This window comes from Artibeus jamaicensis, unplaced genomic scaffold, assembly GCF_021234435.1.
Source record: "Artibeus jamaicensis isolate MK-2021 breed Jamaican fruit bat unplaced genomic scaffold, CSHL_Jam_final contig_558, whole genome shotgun sequence".
NCBI lineage: Eukaryota > Metazoa > Chordata > Mammalia > Chiroptera > Phyllostomidae > Artibeus > Artibeus jamaicensis.
In genome coordinates, this window is record NW_026521886.1 from 6277840 (window position 1) to 6294933 (window position 17094).

General features: G+C 39.4%; 1 protein-coding gene across 1 annotated transcript in view; it reads right to left on the reverse strand.

The window, feature by feature from the left end:
- The window catches only part of CHCHD6 (coiled-coil-helix-coiled-coil-helix domain containing 6), a 365550-nt gene that overhangs the window by 327520 nt on the left and 20936 nt on the right, over positions 1-17094 (reverse strand). Inside the window, 3 exon segments of the mRNA XM_053670281.1 lie at positions 4141-4210; positions 8755-8790; positions 8793-8871. Of these exon segments, the coding sequence (XP_053526256.1) occupies positions 4141-4210; positions 8755-8790; positions 8793-8871 (185 nt within the window).

The window sequence follows — 17094 nt, forward strand, 5'->3', positions numbered from 1 at the left end:
TTTGAAAACCTAGGGGAAATGGACAAATTTTTAGAAAAATATAATCTTCCAAAACTCAATGAAAAAGAAGCAGAAAAATCTGAACACACCAATAACAGCAAAAGAAATTGAAGCACTAATCAAGAAACTCCCATCACACAAAACCCCTGGACCAGATGGTTTCACAGAAAAATTCTACAAAGCACTTAAGGAAGAGCTAACCCCTATTCTTCACAGACTATTCCAAACAATCCAGAAGGATGGAAAACTCCCAAATTCTTTTTATGAAGCCAGCATCATCTTAATCCCCAAACCAGTTGGAGATACAACAAAGAAAGAAAACTTCAGACCAATAACACTGATGAACATAGATGCTAAAATCTTCAACAAAACATTGGCAAATTGCATCCAACAATATACCAAAAAGATCATACACCATGACCAAGTGGGATTCATCCCAGGGATGCAAGGATGGTTCAATATTCGCAAATCAGTAAATGTAATATATCACATAAACAGAAGCAAAGACAAAAACCAAATGATCATATCAACAGACGTGGAAAAAGCTTTTGATAAAGTACAACACCCATTTATGATAAAAACACTCAGCAAAGTGGGAATAGAGGGAGCATTCCTCAATATAATAAAGGCCATATATGAGAAACCTACAGCCAACATCATACTCAATGGGCAAAAACTAAAAGCTTTTCCACTAAGATCAGGAACAAGACAAGGATGTCCACTTTCACCACTTCTATTCAATATAGTATTGGAAGTTTTAGCCACAGTGATCAGGCAAGAAAAGGAAATAAAAAGCATCCAAATAGGAAAGGAGGAAATGAAACTGTCACTGTTTGCAGATGACATGATATTGTACATCGAAAATCCTATAGACTCTGCCAAAAAACTACTCAAACTAATTAATGAATTTGGCAAAACAGCAGGCTACAAAGTCAATATCCAGAAATCAAAGGCATTTTTGTATACCAACTATGAATCAGCAGAAGCAGAAATCAAGGGAAAAATCCCATTCGATATAGCAAAAACAAAAATAAAATATCTGGGAATAAACCTAACTAAGGAGGTTAAAGACCTGTATGCAGAAAACTACACAACACTGAAGAAAAAAATCAAGGAAGACACAAGCAAATGGAAACATATACCATGTTCATGGATTGGAAGAATTAACATCATCAAAATGTCCATAGTACCCAAATCAATTTACAGATTCAATGCAATACCCATTAAAGTACCAATGGCATATTTCACAGACATAGAACAAACACTTCAAAAATTTATATGGAACCATAAATGACCCCAAAAGCAGCTGCAATTTTAAAGAAAGAAGAACAAAGTAGGAGGAATCACAATACCTGATATTAAACTGTATTACAAGGCCAATGTAATCAAAACAGCCTGGTACTGGCATAAAAACAGGCACATAGACCAATGGAACAGAAAAGAGAGCCCAGAAATAAACCCAACTCTCTACAGGCGATTCATATTTGACAAAGGGGGCAGTAACATAAAATGGAGTAAAGATAGCCTCTTCAACAAACAGTGTTGGGAGAACTGGACAGCTACATGCAAAAAAATGAAACTTGAGCTCCAACTTACATCATATACCAAAATAAATTCAAGTTGGATAAACGACTTAAATATAAGCCATGACACCATTAAAGTCCTAGAGGAGAACATTGGCAAGAAAATCTCAGATATTCCACGCAGCAACATTTTTACTGATATGTCCCCTAGAGCAAGGAATATAAAGGAAAGAATAAACAAATGGGATCTCATCAAAATAAAAAGCTTCTGCATGGCTAAAGAAAACAGTATTAAATTAAAAAGACAACCAACTCTATGGGAAAACATATTTGCCAATGATACCTCAGACAAAAGTTTATTCTCAAAAATATACAAAGAATTCACATGACTGCACTCTAAGAAGACAATCAACCCAATTAGAAAATGGGAAAAAGACTTGAACAGACACTTCTCCAAGGAAGACAAACAGAATATCCAGAGACACATGAAGAGATGCTCAATATCACTAGCCATCAGAGAGATGCAAATTAAAACCACAATGAAATACCACTTTATACCAGTCAGGACTGCTATCATAAAAAAAGCAACAAACAACAAATGTTGGAGAGGTTGTAGGGAAAAGGGGACCTTAGTTCACTGTTGGTGGGGTTGCAGACTGGTATAACCACTCTGGAAAACACTATGGTATTTTCTCAGAAAAATAAAAATTGACCTGTCTTTAGACCCAGCAATTCCACTGCTAGGATTATATGCTAAGAATCCTAAAACTTCAATTTCAAAGAACCTATGCAGCACAATGTTCATAGCAGCACAATTTACAATAGCCAAGAGTTGGAAGCAATCTAGGTGCCCGTCAGTAAATGTATGGATCAAAAAATTGTGGTACATATACACAATGGAATTCTATGCAGCAGAGAGAAAGAAGGAGCTACTACCCTTTGCAACAACATGGATGGAACTGGAAAGCATTATGCTGAGTGAAATAGGCCAGGCATTGAAAGACAAATACCATATGATCTCGCCTTTAACAGGCAGCTAAACAACAAAACAAACGAGCAAACAAAATAAAGACAAAGACACTGAAATAGAGAACAAGGGGACAGTGACCAGAGGAGAGAGGGGAGGGAATTTAAGGGGAAAAAAAGGGGAGGGATTTGGCGGAACAAGTATGAAGGACACAGGGACAATAATTAGGGGGGACGGAAATGGAGGGAGGTGGGGAGCACGGGGTGGGGTCGGCTGGGATGGGAGTAATAGACAGAAAACTGTACTTGAAAAATAACTAAATACAGTTTTAAAAAACCATCTGGTATAATCACACAATGATATATTACATTGTCATTAGAAAATATATTATTTGACTTGTCTATAGAGTAAATCTAAAAATTGAGGGCAAAAAACTACTTTTTAGCAATAAAAATGTTTATAAGAAGGTGTAACAAATAGAAAAAATTATAATACTAAGTAAAAAGAGCAAAATATAAAATTATATATGACCAGAAAAAATCATCCTAAACTAGGGAAAAGGCACATTTGAAAGAACACTCCAAATATTAACAATGGTTGTCTTTTAATGATGAATCTATGGATGATATTTCATTTTATATGTTTTCATTAGCATGTATTATTTGATCTTTTTTAACTGTTTAAAGGTATAAAAAAGTGTTCAAGTGTTAGTTATTCTTGGAGAGGCCTCTTAGATGATGGAGGTGAAATTCTTAGCATGTGGATTAATCTATGGCTATGGAAGAGACACACATGGCTGACCTACTAGAGGGAGAAAACCAACTGTAGCTGACACTGCACACCCCTAAACAAACTCATTTGGACCTTTGCCACAGAGGCCAGTGTCTTCAAGGGTTTGAAGATGTCAATCAGTAACAACTACAGTTAGCATTCACTGAGAAATCTGTGTACCAGGCACTGTGTGTACTTTATATGCATTAACATATTTAATCAGGGCAAAACCAATGAAGAGGTACTTGATTTGTGTCTTCTCAGAGGCCTAGAAAGATGCAATAATTTTCCAGGGTCACATTACCAGGAAGTCACAAATCAGTATGTAAACCTGTACTCCACGAAAGCCTCTATGCCTTAACCTCTACTATACAAGACTCAGGAGGTGAAGCAGATCCCAGTTCAGATGTATGGACAGCTCTCCAGTGTTTTGGCCTATGCTGATGGAAGGTCACCAACATCCTGGAGCTAAGTCCATTTCACCAACTACAGCTAGAATTCTAATGACTCCACTTTCTTCTTCATATCTCTAAAAATATGCCTGCACACACACAGGCAAAGAAGGTCCAGACACTAAACTATTTAGTCCTGATGTTTTCAAATGAATTTTTGAAAACATTAGCAATCAACTCCCACATTCTCCTTTTCATGTTTCCTCATCTTTAAACTAGGGCTAGTACCACCTATGCTAGTACCACCTATACCACAAGTATTTCTTCATAGGGCTAGTACCACCTATGCCACAGTATTGCTGTGCAATCTAACTACGACAAAATATGTGAGATAAACCTATGGCCTTCAGGCTAGGGAAAGGGCCCCAGTGAGGAAAGAGCATTCAGCTACAGCACAGAGCTGGGGCGAGTGGGCACTCACACTCACCTCTTAAAGAGATCCTCCTCCACCTCTGGGGGTAGCTGTCTACCATCACACTCTGACCTGGGCAGTTTGTAGTATACAAAGGGAGAAAAAGAAAAGACCTGTCAGTAGCACCAGAGGACAAAGGAAGACACTGCAGTCATCTAGGAAAGGAACTCAGGAATACATTCCCAAGGAGGGACACACCCCAGGGATGAACACAGAATACATCCTTGATCCAGTTAATCTGGAGAGGAACAGCCTAAAGACCTTGCACCCCCTCATTCTGGACCAGAACCTCCAACTACACAGGACTGGCAGTGGGCAGAACTACTTGAGTACAGTGTTCAAATTTATCCAAACTCATTCTACAATCACCTGGAATCTAGGTCATCTACGAAACACAGGCCAGGAACAGCTGAAGGACCACTTCATGCTTCATGCTAAAAGGATAGCCTCTGGGGTCGCAGTTTTGACATGGGGGAAAGAGGTTGCTTAAATATTGCTTCTCTTAGTACCCCATTCTATGAATTTCTAATCCTGAATATGGCAAACACTCCCTATCAATGGTATTTTATATATCAATTAACCTGAATCAACCTCTAGTATTATTGGGTTCTTTAAATTGTTACAGTCAGTCTACCTTTTCATAGTCATGAACTTGGAGATTTCTGAGCAAATCCAATTCACTCTAATTCTCCACACCACTTGGTGATTTAGAATGTTTTGTTCTCCTCCTTCCCCCAGCCTTTACCCTTCCTATCTCCCAGCCAAATTTCAACACTTTTTTGTGGCCTTGGCCAAATGTCCTACACCTCCATCATAGGCTTCTAAAGTGGCAGCTACTAGAATTGCATAAAATGTTATAGAAGAACCAGAATTTGTAAAAGAATACATGAAGATTTGCTATTCCAATCCCAAGACCTTTCAAAGAATGCTGCACTCACAGGCTGGAGCACTCAGCCTTCAGGGAGTCATTTCCAAAAGTAATCATCCTATGATTCCCACTTTCAGACCCCCTGTGGAAGGATGGGCCCATCAGTGCTTCAGCCTGCAAGGCACACCTATATGCTGCATAGTAACATGATAGGTTCTCAACTAGGAATAAAAAATAGTATACTGCTGACTAGTTCTTATTTTGACATTCATGCTCCCTGAACTTACTTATTTGCTTATGACAGTTTTATTGAGGTATAATTTATCCTATTTTTGCTTTTTATACAATTCTCCTTTTATTGCTATAAAAATAATGTATCAAACATATAAATCTATTGTAGAGAAAGTAACACTAATCCACACTCCCACCTTCTATGTATGAGCCTACCCATTTCCCTGCCCCCTTGTACTCCTCATTTTTTAATATGTGTCTAATCGTTAGTGAAGTTGTAATCTCATCACATGTATATGACCATTTCTGTACATTTGCATTAAGAATCTTTTGTGGGGAGCACTAAGGGGGTGAGCTGGGTTGGGAAAAAATACTTAAAAAAAGAATCTTTTAAGAACTCTGTATGTATTAAGATTACCAATACTGTCACGTTACAGTTCCCTAGTTTATTATTCATTCTTCATTTATTTTTAATTATCTCTAATTTCTTATAGCTTCAGTACCTACTTTTTTCATAATTTAGGATTTCTTCATTTGATGTGAAGTTTAGAAAGTCTACTTATTGTGCTTTTATGTACTTGTGTACATTTTTATAGCTTCAATTCTTAAATTTAAATCTTATAATGCCTCACATTTATTTTGAAGTATAGTGTAACATAAGAATTTAATTTTAACTTTTTTTTCTAATTAGTTTCTATCATTAAAATAAAAGCAAGCACTAGTTTTAAAAGGAAAAATATTTTAAAATTAGTTAACTCCAAGACAGTCCACTTATGCTGACTGTTATAGACCACTCTGCCTAGTTTTAGGAATTGTATCTCTACCCGTTGTGGCTAAGAGAGAGAGCTGACCTCTAGAGTGCCAGCCGCAGGAGACAAAGCTTGTCTCTGGTAGCAAATACTGCCTCGGTTTCCTCTCCCTACCCCCAAAGCTTGGTCGGAAGTCAATGACAGGTAAGACCCCTCACAGCGGGGTGCAACCTAAGCCAGACTAGATCACCTGGGAGGCCTTCATGGAAGGACTGGGGGAGGGGGCTGCAACAAAGAGCAGTGGACTCTTGCCCCCTGGCTTTGACATAGCTGGAGTCCCCATGTTCTCTGGGAGAAATGCTTCCTGGCTCTAATCCCCTTAAGCCTGAATATCTGTTGGGGACAGGTGCAGCTCCTTGCCTTGCTAGAGCATGTCCTGGGGAAAAAAATCTGGCATCACAAAGATTTGCTGATAAACCTGGGAAATCTGCTCTGCTAAGAGTGCTTTCATTCATATGATAAGGGTCTGAGAGGAAATGAGTATGGCTCCCAAAGTTTCTGCAACTCTCTTCCTGACAGACACTCACTCAGACTAAGCCCTTAGATTTCTTTGAAATGGTATCAACTGTTTGATCCTTGCCGCCCTATATTCCTGTGTATTACAACCCAGTAAAAGCCCTGGAGCAGGAAGCTCGGGGCCTTTTTCTCCTCAGAGAAACTGGCCACTGCTGGCCTTTGTCTCCCCTGAGAAACTAGCCACAGCCCACTTCTCCTCCCCAAGCAGATCACAGCATGTCTCGGCCATATTCATTCACTCGTGTCCGTGGCACTCGGGGGGACTCGGGAGAAGTTGCTCCCACAGCTGACTATTCTTTAGCATTCGGAAACTCAAAACTCACACTCATTATTTAAACAAACAAAAAAAACTTTATTATAACTAAAACCAAATGACAAAAGAACCATAATTTTTGCTTCTTAAACTATTGACACTTACCAAAACCACAATAAGTGCCTCTTTTATCTTCCAAAGCTGAAACTGATGTGTGCAAAATATATTTTGGCAGCTTTTGTCTTTTCATTACTTCTCCCTCTCACCAGTTAATGCAGCTTATTAAAGTGCCCTGGGTTACATTAGATCCACTTCAAAGCTAGACAAATCATGGGACCTAGCTTTTATAATAAAGGATGGGGGCATCTTGTGTGGGTTTTGAGAGCCTCACTCAGCCCCTTCCCTAATAGAATATTCTAAAAGATCTTGGGATGGGTCCAAATACAGGCACTGATTTTCCCTAAAGCTCAGGAAGCTCTCAAGCAGAAAATACAGAGAGAGAGATGTAGAAGGCCTGGCTGGCACTCTGGCCACAAGGATGAAGCCAAAGCTCTCTCATCACTGTGTAGAGGTCTCCAGGACCTAGCCCCTGAGCATAGCCCTGACACCTCCTCTTTCCTACTTGTACTCTAGAGATAGCAAACTGCTTTGAGGTCCACACTGGCCAGGCTGCACCTGCTCTGCTGATGCTATTCACCATGCCTGAACCACCTGTCTACCACTGCTCTCACTTTCAAAATCCAGTTCAAAAGTCAGCCTTCCTGGGAGCCCAGCCCTGAAATAGTGTCACTCACTCCTCTGCCTGAGACTTTGGGCATGCATGTAATGTTGCAGCATCACATGAAAAATGTGACCTACAGGGTTAGATGTGTATTTGGCTCCTTAACTAGAGCAACGGGTGCCATAGAATGGTGTCTCTTTATACCTGCCGCTGTGTCTCAGAACAAGGCACATGCCCTGATCTCTGGCTAGCTTTCAGTAAATGCTGAATAGACAGGGTATCATTCTTGCCTTCTATAATTTTCTAACCTAATAGGAAGGATCATCAGAAAAGACAACTCTAATGTAAGACCACATACAGTACAAAGAACAGTTATCCATGGTGAGACAGAGTTTATACTCCATAGTGCCATGGCTCCTCCAGTCAATTGGTGAAAAAGTACACATCAAGTTACAAGTCATAGCTAAGACCCAGGTTCTCATGAACAGCAATTGCCCCAAGACTTTTGTAGTTCGTAATATCTTAACATTTTCATACCTTATACCTCCTTTCTTAAACTTTTTTTGTTCCTTTGTGTTTGCTGAAAGTAGTTATTTAGAGAAAAGCACAAATTTCTTCATTTGTGATAGGCAAGAAACAGTAGTGAACAAATCAGATTAGACCTCTGCATGGCATGGGTGCATGAAGAAGAACTCCTGGGAGGTATAGGATCAAAGGCACCCCCAGAAGCCCAGGCCAGAACCACGATGTGTGGGCTAGGGTGGAGTTGCTGAGGTTGATGCCAGAATCACTTACTCAATTCCTGCTAATTGTCCCAATTCACATACATCTCTACCATTCTTTGGACCATACTAACATTAATAATTATGTTTTGCTTATGAATCCTTAAAAGCAACTTCTTATAGGAGTTGTCAAACCAAGCCCTTTTGCCTCATTTTTACATATAGAAAAACTGAAACAGTTTTCTGTTTAAAACAGTTTAAAACTAAAACAGTTTAGCCCCAATCACAGAAGCTCTGACTAACCTGTGCTGTTCTCGTTATAGCAGACAGCATCTGTCATGCACGGAAGCCACACTCTCCTCAAAAGCAGTTATCGGAAAGGAGTTGTTCATATCTCCCCAAAACAACCAGGAGTCACATTAGCTGTTAAACATGTTCTGCAAGGAACATGGTTTATCATTCCTTTCACACTCTAATCCAGCTTTCCACAGAATCACTACAACATGCCGTACCTTTCTCCAGGCCTTTAGAGGTGCATAATGTAGAGGAGCAGGAGGGAAAGTCAGCTGGCCCACTTTGGAAGGCTGGTTGGAATCTTTCATGCAGTTAACCACATTTTCAGAAAGCTAAGGGAAGAATTGAGGAATGGGAAAAAGTTATACCATAGAAACCTCTGTAAATGAGGATTAGCCTTTAACCATGCTCTAGACTGACCACTGACACCACATCCTCAAGACCAACTCCAATAACACAATTCCATTCCAAACTTCTTGTAATGGCCCAGTGCCTATCAGATTAGTGCCAAACCTCTGTCTGGATTCCAGGTTGACCACAGCAGGTTCCTTGCTGTTTTTCTAGCTTCATCACCTGCTGCTCCCTGCCTGCATATGAACAAGTGAAACCTGAGTTCTCATTTTTCTCACCCCCTCTGAACTCATTATGCTCTTCTTCCATCAAGAAGCACCAGCAGATCCCCACTTCTTGTATGCCTTCAACTGCCCAAATTTTATCTTTCCTTTAAGGGCATCTCCATGACCCCCCCTCTGGAGAATCTTCCCTGTTAGCAACCAAGTGAAGTAGCATTTCTCCTGTTCCTTTTAAGACTCATGTGTGCCTCTTAGGGACACACATACCAAACATCCTATCTGCCTCATCCTACTGGTTTGTAAATATCTAGAAGGCTGGGGTCTCCTCTTACTCAACTTTGTATATTCCCCAGTGCCACACATACTCATTTTACCTTAGTTCTTTCTAATGAAGACTGGATCACCAAAACTTTCATTCATTTTAAAGGAAGTGAAATAGGCATGAGGGCGTCATTAAACAGCTTATTAAAATGAAATAGCAAGCTAAGGATAAATGCAGAATGAAAACCCTTAAGTGTTCACTTCTGTAAGTATTAATTAACTGCCTAATATGTGCAAAGCATCATAAAGCACAGTTAGGGGGAAATGTAAAAATTACTTTAAGACAAAAATCCCAATGAGTAATTCCACTTTCAGGTATCCATTTGAGAAAAGTGTTCCCACATGTATTCAGCAGCATTAAAATGGGGGGGGGGAGAAAACAATGTAAATATGTAGCAATAGAGAACTCATTAAAGAAATGATGATATATACCTGCTCTGATATATTATGAAACCATTAAGAAAGAATGAGATGCCCTGGCTGGTATGGCTCTATTGGTTGGAGCATCATTCCATAAACCAGAACATCACTGGTTTAATTCCTAATTCCTCAGGCACATGCCTAAGTTGTGGGTTCAGTCCCCAACCAGGGCACATGTGAGAGGCGATGTTTCTCAAACTGATATTTCTTTCCTACCCTTCTCCTCTCTATAAAATCAATGAAATTGTCCTTGGGTGAGGATAGAAAAAATTTTTTTATTTTTTTACGTCTGAAAAAAGAATGTTGCCCTGGCTGGTGTGGCTTAGTGGACTGAGTGCCAGCCTGCGAACCAAAAGGTCACCAGTTTGATTCCCAGTCAGGGCACATGCCTAGGTTGAGGACCAGGTCCCCAGTGTGGGGCATGTGAGAGGCAACCACACATTGATGTTCTCTCTCTGTCCTTCCCCCTCCCTTCCCCTCCATCTAAAAATAAATAAATAAAATTTTTTAAAAATTAAAAAATAAAAAAGAATGAGGTAAGACGTAACTGTCACAAAGGGATGTATATGATATACTGCTGATTTATAAAGTACAGGACACTGCATATCTCAATTTTTGCAAAAAACAGATATACAATTATAAAAATTATAAACATACAAACAAATGTCAATATATGTGTGTGTACATTCACAAATGTGAAAATACATTTGAATGTTCACATTTATGCATATATGCATGTATGAAACTGTTCATATATGAAAGTCTAAAAGGCTACATAAAAAACATAAAGTCCTAGCCCTGGCTGGTGTAGCTCAGTGGATTGAGCGCAGGCCTGTGAACCACATGATCACGGTTTGATTCCCAGTCAGGACACATGCCTGGGTTGCAGGCCAGTTTCCAGCAGAGGGCTCACGAGAGGCAGCCATACATTGATATTTCTCTTTCTTTCCTTCCCTTCCTCTCTAAAGATCAATAAATAAAATCTCTAAAAATAAAACAAAAAACACAAAGTCCTACAAGTAGCAGCAGAAAAAGCTGGTGCAGGACTTTTACTTTTGGCACTTCTGTTTATTTATTTATTTATTTTAGTTGTTGTTCAAGTATAGTTTTCTGCCTTTTATTCCCATCCCAACCCACCCTCCAAGCCCTCCCCACCTCCCTCCCATTTACACCCCCCCTTATTTTTGTCCATGTGTCCTTCATACTTGTTCCTGTAAACCCTTCCCCTTTTCCACTGAAATTCCCTCCCCTCTTCCCTCTGTTCACTGTCAGCCTGTTCTCTATTTCAGTGCCTTTGGTTATATTTTCTGTTTGTTTTGTTGTTTAGGTTCCTGTTAAAGATGAGATCATATGGTATTTGTCTTTCACTGCCTGGCTTATTTCACTTAGCATAATGCTTTCCAGCTTAAACAGTTTTTAGCAACTTAAGATAACAGTAATAAAAATAATTGACCGGTATAAAGTGGTATCTCATTGTGGTTTTAATTTGCATCTCTCTGATAGCTAGTGATATTGAGCATCTCTTCATGTGTCTCTGGATATTCTGTATGTCCTCCTTGGAGAAGTGTCTGTTCAAGTCCTTTTCCCATTTTTTAATTGGGTTAGATGACTTCTTAGAGTGGAGTCTTGTAAGTTCTTTGTATATTTTGGAGATTAAACCTTTGTCTGAGGTATCATTGGCAAATATGTTTTCCCATACAGTTGGTTGTCTTTTTAATTTAGTACTGTTTTCTTTAGCCACGCAGAAGCTTTTTATTTTGATGAGATCCCATTTGTTTATTCTTTCCTTTATATTCCTTGCTCTGGGGTTACACCGGTCAGGATGGCTATCATAAACAAAGCAACAAACAACAAATGTTGGAGAGGTTGGGGAAAAGGGGTCCTTAGTTCACTGTTGGTGGGATTGCAGACTGGTACAACCATTATGGAAAACACTATGGAATTTTCTCAGAAAAATAAAAATCGACCTGCCTTTTGACCCAGCAATTCCACTGCTAGGATTATATCCTAACAATCCTAAAACTTCAATTTCAAAGAACCTATGCACCACAATGTTCATAGCAGCACAATTTACAATAGCCAAGAGTTGGAAGCAACCTAGGTGCCCTTCAGTAAATGAATGGATCAAAACATTGTGGTACATATACACAATGGAATTCTATGCAGCAGAGAGAAAGAAGGAGCTACTACCCTTTGCAACAACATGGATGGAACTGGAAAGCATTATGCTGAGTTAAATAGGCCAGGTGTTGAAAGACAAATACCATATGATCTCACCTTTAAGAGGAAGCTAAACAACAAAACAAACAAGCAAGCAGAATAAAAAGAAAGACACTGAAATAGAGAACAAGGGGACAGTGATCAGAGGGGAGAGGGAAGGGAATTTAAGGGAAAAAAAGGGGAGGGATTTGGAGGAATAAATAGGAAGGACACATGGAGGAGAACTAAGGGGCGTGGAAATGGGAGGGAGGTGGGGAGCAAGGGGCGGGGGAGGCTGGGATGGGAAAAATAGACAAAAAAATGTACTTGAAAAATAACTAAATAAAATTAAAAAAAAGAATAGCTGTTGCAAAAATGGAAAAAAAATTAAAAGTAGACAAATTCTTGAAAAAAAACTGTACTTGAAAAATAACTAAATAAAATTAAAAAATAATAATAATTGAGTCCCTCTAGTATTTAAGATTGATGCAAATCAAATAGCTATTTAGTAATATAGGACAAAAGAAGACGACAGAAGAAAATTAAGAATCTAAAAACAAACCTATATATCTATGGTAAACTGATTGACAGACGTACCAACATAATTTAATGGGGTAAGAATAGTCTCTTCAGACCTGGCTGGTGTAGCTCAGTGGATTGAGCATGGGCCTGTGAACCAAACAACCTCAGTTTGATTCCCAGTCAGGGCACATGCCTGGGTTGCAGGCCAGTTCCCAGCAGGGGACCCACAAGAGGCAACCATACATCTCTCTCCCTCTCTCCTTCCCTTCCCCTCTAAAGATAAATAAATAAAATCTTTAAAAAAGAATAGTCTCTTCAACAAATGGTGCTGGTACAACTGGATTTACACATGCAAAAAAATGAAGTTGAGAACCTACCTCACACCACATACAAATGAATCAGAGACCTAAATGTAGGAGCTAGAACAATGAAACTCTTTGAAAAAATATAGGAGTTAATCCCTTTCCCTTCTTTTTAGGAGTAAATCTTTATGATCCTGGATCTGGTAGTGGATTTTTAAGTATGACACCAAAAGCAGGAGCAATCAAAGAAAAACAGGTATGATGAACTTCAACAAAACTCAGGTTCTTAGTACCAAAGGACAAAATCAAATAAAAAGATAACCACCAGAATGGGAGGAAATATTTGCAAATCATGTATCTGACAAGAGATATGTATCTAGAATATATAAAGAATTCCCACAGCTCAATAACAAAAAGAAAACAACCCAATTAAAATATGGACAAAGGATCTGAATAAGTAGTTCTCCAAAATATATATATATAAAAGATGCTCAATATCATTAGTCATTAGAGAAAGGCAAATTCAAACTACAGGGAAATACCACTTTCACACCCACTAGGATGGCTATAGTCAAAAAGTCAGATAATAACAAGTGTTGGCAAGGATATAGAGAAATCAGAATCCTCATACATTGCTGATGACAATATAAAATAACACAGACACTGTGGAAAACGCTCTGGAAGTTCCTCAAAAGGTTAAATATAGAGTTACCATATGATCCATAAAAAAGAATTAAGTGCTCACACATGCTAAAAATGAATAAACCTGTAACCATTCCGATAAGTGAAATAAACTAAACATAAGTGTAAAGCTAAACTATACGATTCCACTAAATTGAAATATTCAGAATGAGCAAATCTACTGAGACAAAAGTGGTTGCCTTGGACTTGGAGGAATGGGTAAACTACGAACTGATGACTAAAGAGTAAGAGGGTTTTAGCCCTTGCTGGTGTGGCTCAGTGAATTGAGCACAGGCTGCAAACCAGGGAGTCACCGGTTCAATACCCAGTCAGGGCACATGCCTGGGTTGTGGGCCAGGATCCCAGTAGGGGCCACATGACAGGCAACTACACATTGATGTTCCTCTTCCTCTTTTTCTCCCTCCTTTCTCCTATCTCTAAAAATAAATAGATAAAATATTTTTAAAAAAAGAACAGTTTTAAGAGTAAGAGAGTTTTTCTTACTCTTAAAGGGGTGGGGGGTGATAAAATGTTCTAAAAATGATTGTGATGATAGTTGTACATATTTGTGACTATTCTAAAAACCAGTGAATTGTGCACTTTAAATGGATGAATTGTATGGTATATAAATCACATCTTAATAAACCTGTTATAAAAAGAGAACCAGAAACAAAAATGAGCATTCCAGACAGGATGTCACTCAGCAACAGCAAGATATTCTAAGGAAAGTACACCTGTGTGTGTTCCTGAGGTCAGCAGCAGGGTTTGGACTTCTCTTCTGTCCAAAACCTCTCCTCTACAGTGTGTGGAGAGGAAGAAGAGGTAATCTCCCACAGTGCCAGCCTGGTGGAAAGAGACAGCCAGCCAGAGACAGGTGTGCCTTCAGCCCTTTCACTTTAAAAGGTATGGATTTGGAAGGTGGACTTGGATAGAGCTGGTACTGACAGAGACTTCAAAGTCAGACATAGGGCTCAAATAATTGTGGGCCTTGATGAACGTTTTTAAGCCAGGAAGGAACATAAGGTGGTGTTTTGGAAGGTGACTCGGCTGTGTTAATAGGGAGCAGACTCGAGTAGGGAGCATGCCCTTATTCATGAAGTGACAAGGGCCTGCAGTAGCAGCAATGACTTGCAATAACAGGTTTTGTCTAGGACTATTTCAGTGGTGAGGGAACAAAGGAGGGAGCACAGTTAAAGAAAAGGGAGTTTTGGTCTTAAGTTAATGGAAGAACTTGTGTGAGAATGACAGAAAAAGGTAAATCAAGGAAAGAGAGACTATTTGAGAAAATAGAAAATTAGCTTGATTGTAGATATAAAATCCCAGATTACATATATCTGAAGGGAAAAAAACCTTTAAAATTCACTGGCTCATTCCCTCCTTTTTACAGCGTAGCAACTAAAACCTCTAATGACATGAAGTAAAGTCAATGTTTGGTGAAGTCAAGAGTAGACTCTATAGCACAGTCTAGTGCCCATCTCTTGCTCAAATCAACTACACAGGTCACACCTGATTGGGTGTGAGGTGACAGCAGGCTGAGATGGCATGTTTTTCCAGGCAGTAGGGTATGCAGTTGGCACTCAAGAGTGAATCTGCAATGGAAAAAGATTTCGGTGTCCCGAAAGTGTGCTGAAATTGGCCTGCAAGAGCCAATTTTAAAATTTTGGGGAATTATACAAGCTGTTTGACTTTATGACCAGCTTTAAATTAGCTACATTTTTTAGACCTGATAATTTTTAAAATTCAAATACAATTGTTCTATAGCACAGCATAAATTAAAGATTAAATATATACATATCATACCAGAGACTTAGCTTAAAAAGCCACAGAAATTAGGGGCCTTTCTCGGGAGAAAAACCAGTTGCTAAACATTTACCAGCTCTCCTTCTCCTCTCAGCACCCAGTGGATTCTCTGAGTCCTCTGAGACATGTATCCAAAGGGAGGAGAGCACTGAGTGGTCATATGTGGGTATGGGGTGATCAATTATGCATGATGTACATGAAACAGGCAATCACCTTGGTAATGGTCATGCTATAAAGGGTCTTGTGACCAGGAAGAACAGATGCTGGCACATGTAGATATGGCTCCTTTCTAGGAGGCCCTGGGAACCAGAGGAAGCAGCCTGGCCAAGGACAACATAACTCCAACCCATTTTCCCTCAGCAAATATTTGCTTATTAAGCACCCACTGTGTAAAAGCAATTGCTCTAGAAATAGTAGGTAAAAGAAACAACAGTGAAATAGCAGTAAAAGAGACATGGTCCCTGACATGTAAGGGACGTGGTCCCTTACATAAAATGTAAGCTTCAATGGACCTTACATTCTAATGGGAGGTGAGACAATAAACAAGTAAACATTTTACAAACCTTATTTCATCCAATCTAAGACAACCTAAAACAGTTATAAATCATGCCATTATTTTTACATTACCTGAAGACAAAGAACACCAATGAAATTACCATTCCACCTATTTTATGACATCCCTATTTCAGAGATGTTAAAACATGTCTTAAAAATCAGTGATATATGTTACTGATAAGTGTTAGGAAAGAATAAAATACATCATCTCAGTGATGGGATGTGTGCAGGAAGCCACAGGCATTGGGGAAGATCTCTTGGAGGAGATGACACCAATGTTAAGATGTCTGCCTCCACATTTACATCTTGAGATCCACAAGAAAATGATCTAGTTCCAAGCAGAGAAGATAAGTATAAAGTCTCTGAGAAGAGCTGAAGCTGGCATATCCAAGGGCCTGACAGAAGGCCAGTGTGTGAGAAGAATCAGGCCAAATAATTGGGCCAGAGAGCCAGAAAAAGGCAAGAACCTATGCCCTGGTAGGTAAAAGTTAAAGGCTCACTTCTGGTCCAAGAGTAAGAGCAGCTATGGTGGGTTCTACGCAGGCTGAGTCACAGGCTCTGATTCCCAAGTCCCAGCCCAGGTGGTATCATCTGAACCATACTACACGGGGAGTGAGGTGTTAAGGAAAACATTCGCAGGCTTCTTGTTGGCAATGCAAGATTTGTAATCTATTTTAATGTTTCTACAAAATACAGCAAGTAATATTTTTAATCAACAAATATACATACATACACAGCAGTCATGTGAGAGTAAACACCATCTAGGCAGTGCTCCATGTACCAAGAGAACCAGAATGGAGGTCTCCAGAGCCATTCGGGTCTGGGAAGTTGGTGCCAGAGGCCCTGGTCGCTGTGCCATAGCTAGCCAGATATGGTCCTATGTGGTCAGGAGATGGGAGGGCCAAATCCAGAACAGTGCCAGAAAAAAGGAGTGTTACCTATGCTCCAGCTGTGAGATCTTTACCTATGAAATGGGGACCCCTGTCATACAGCTCAGGAATTAAGTGTTTTGTAGTCAAAGAAATATGGGTTTGAATCCCAAGTAAGTTGTTTACTAGCTGCATGACCCTGGAAAAGGGACTTTCTTACTCTATGTCAGTTTCTTTGTCTGTGAAATGAAAATAATCAGTGGCATAGTCTATAGTGCTATTGTGAGGATTAAATGAAGTAATCTACATAAAGA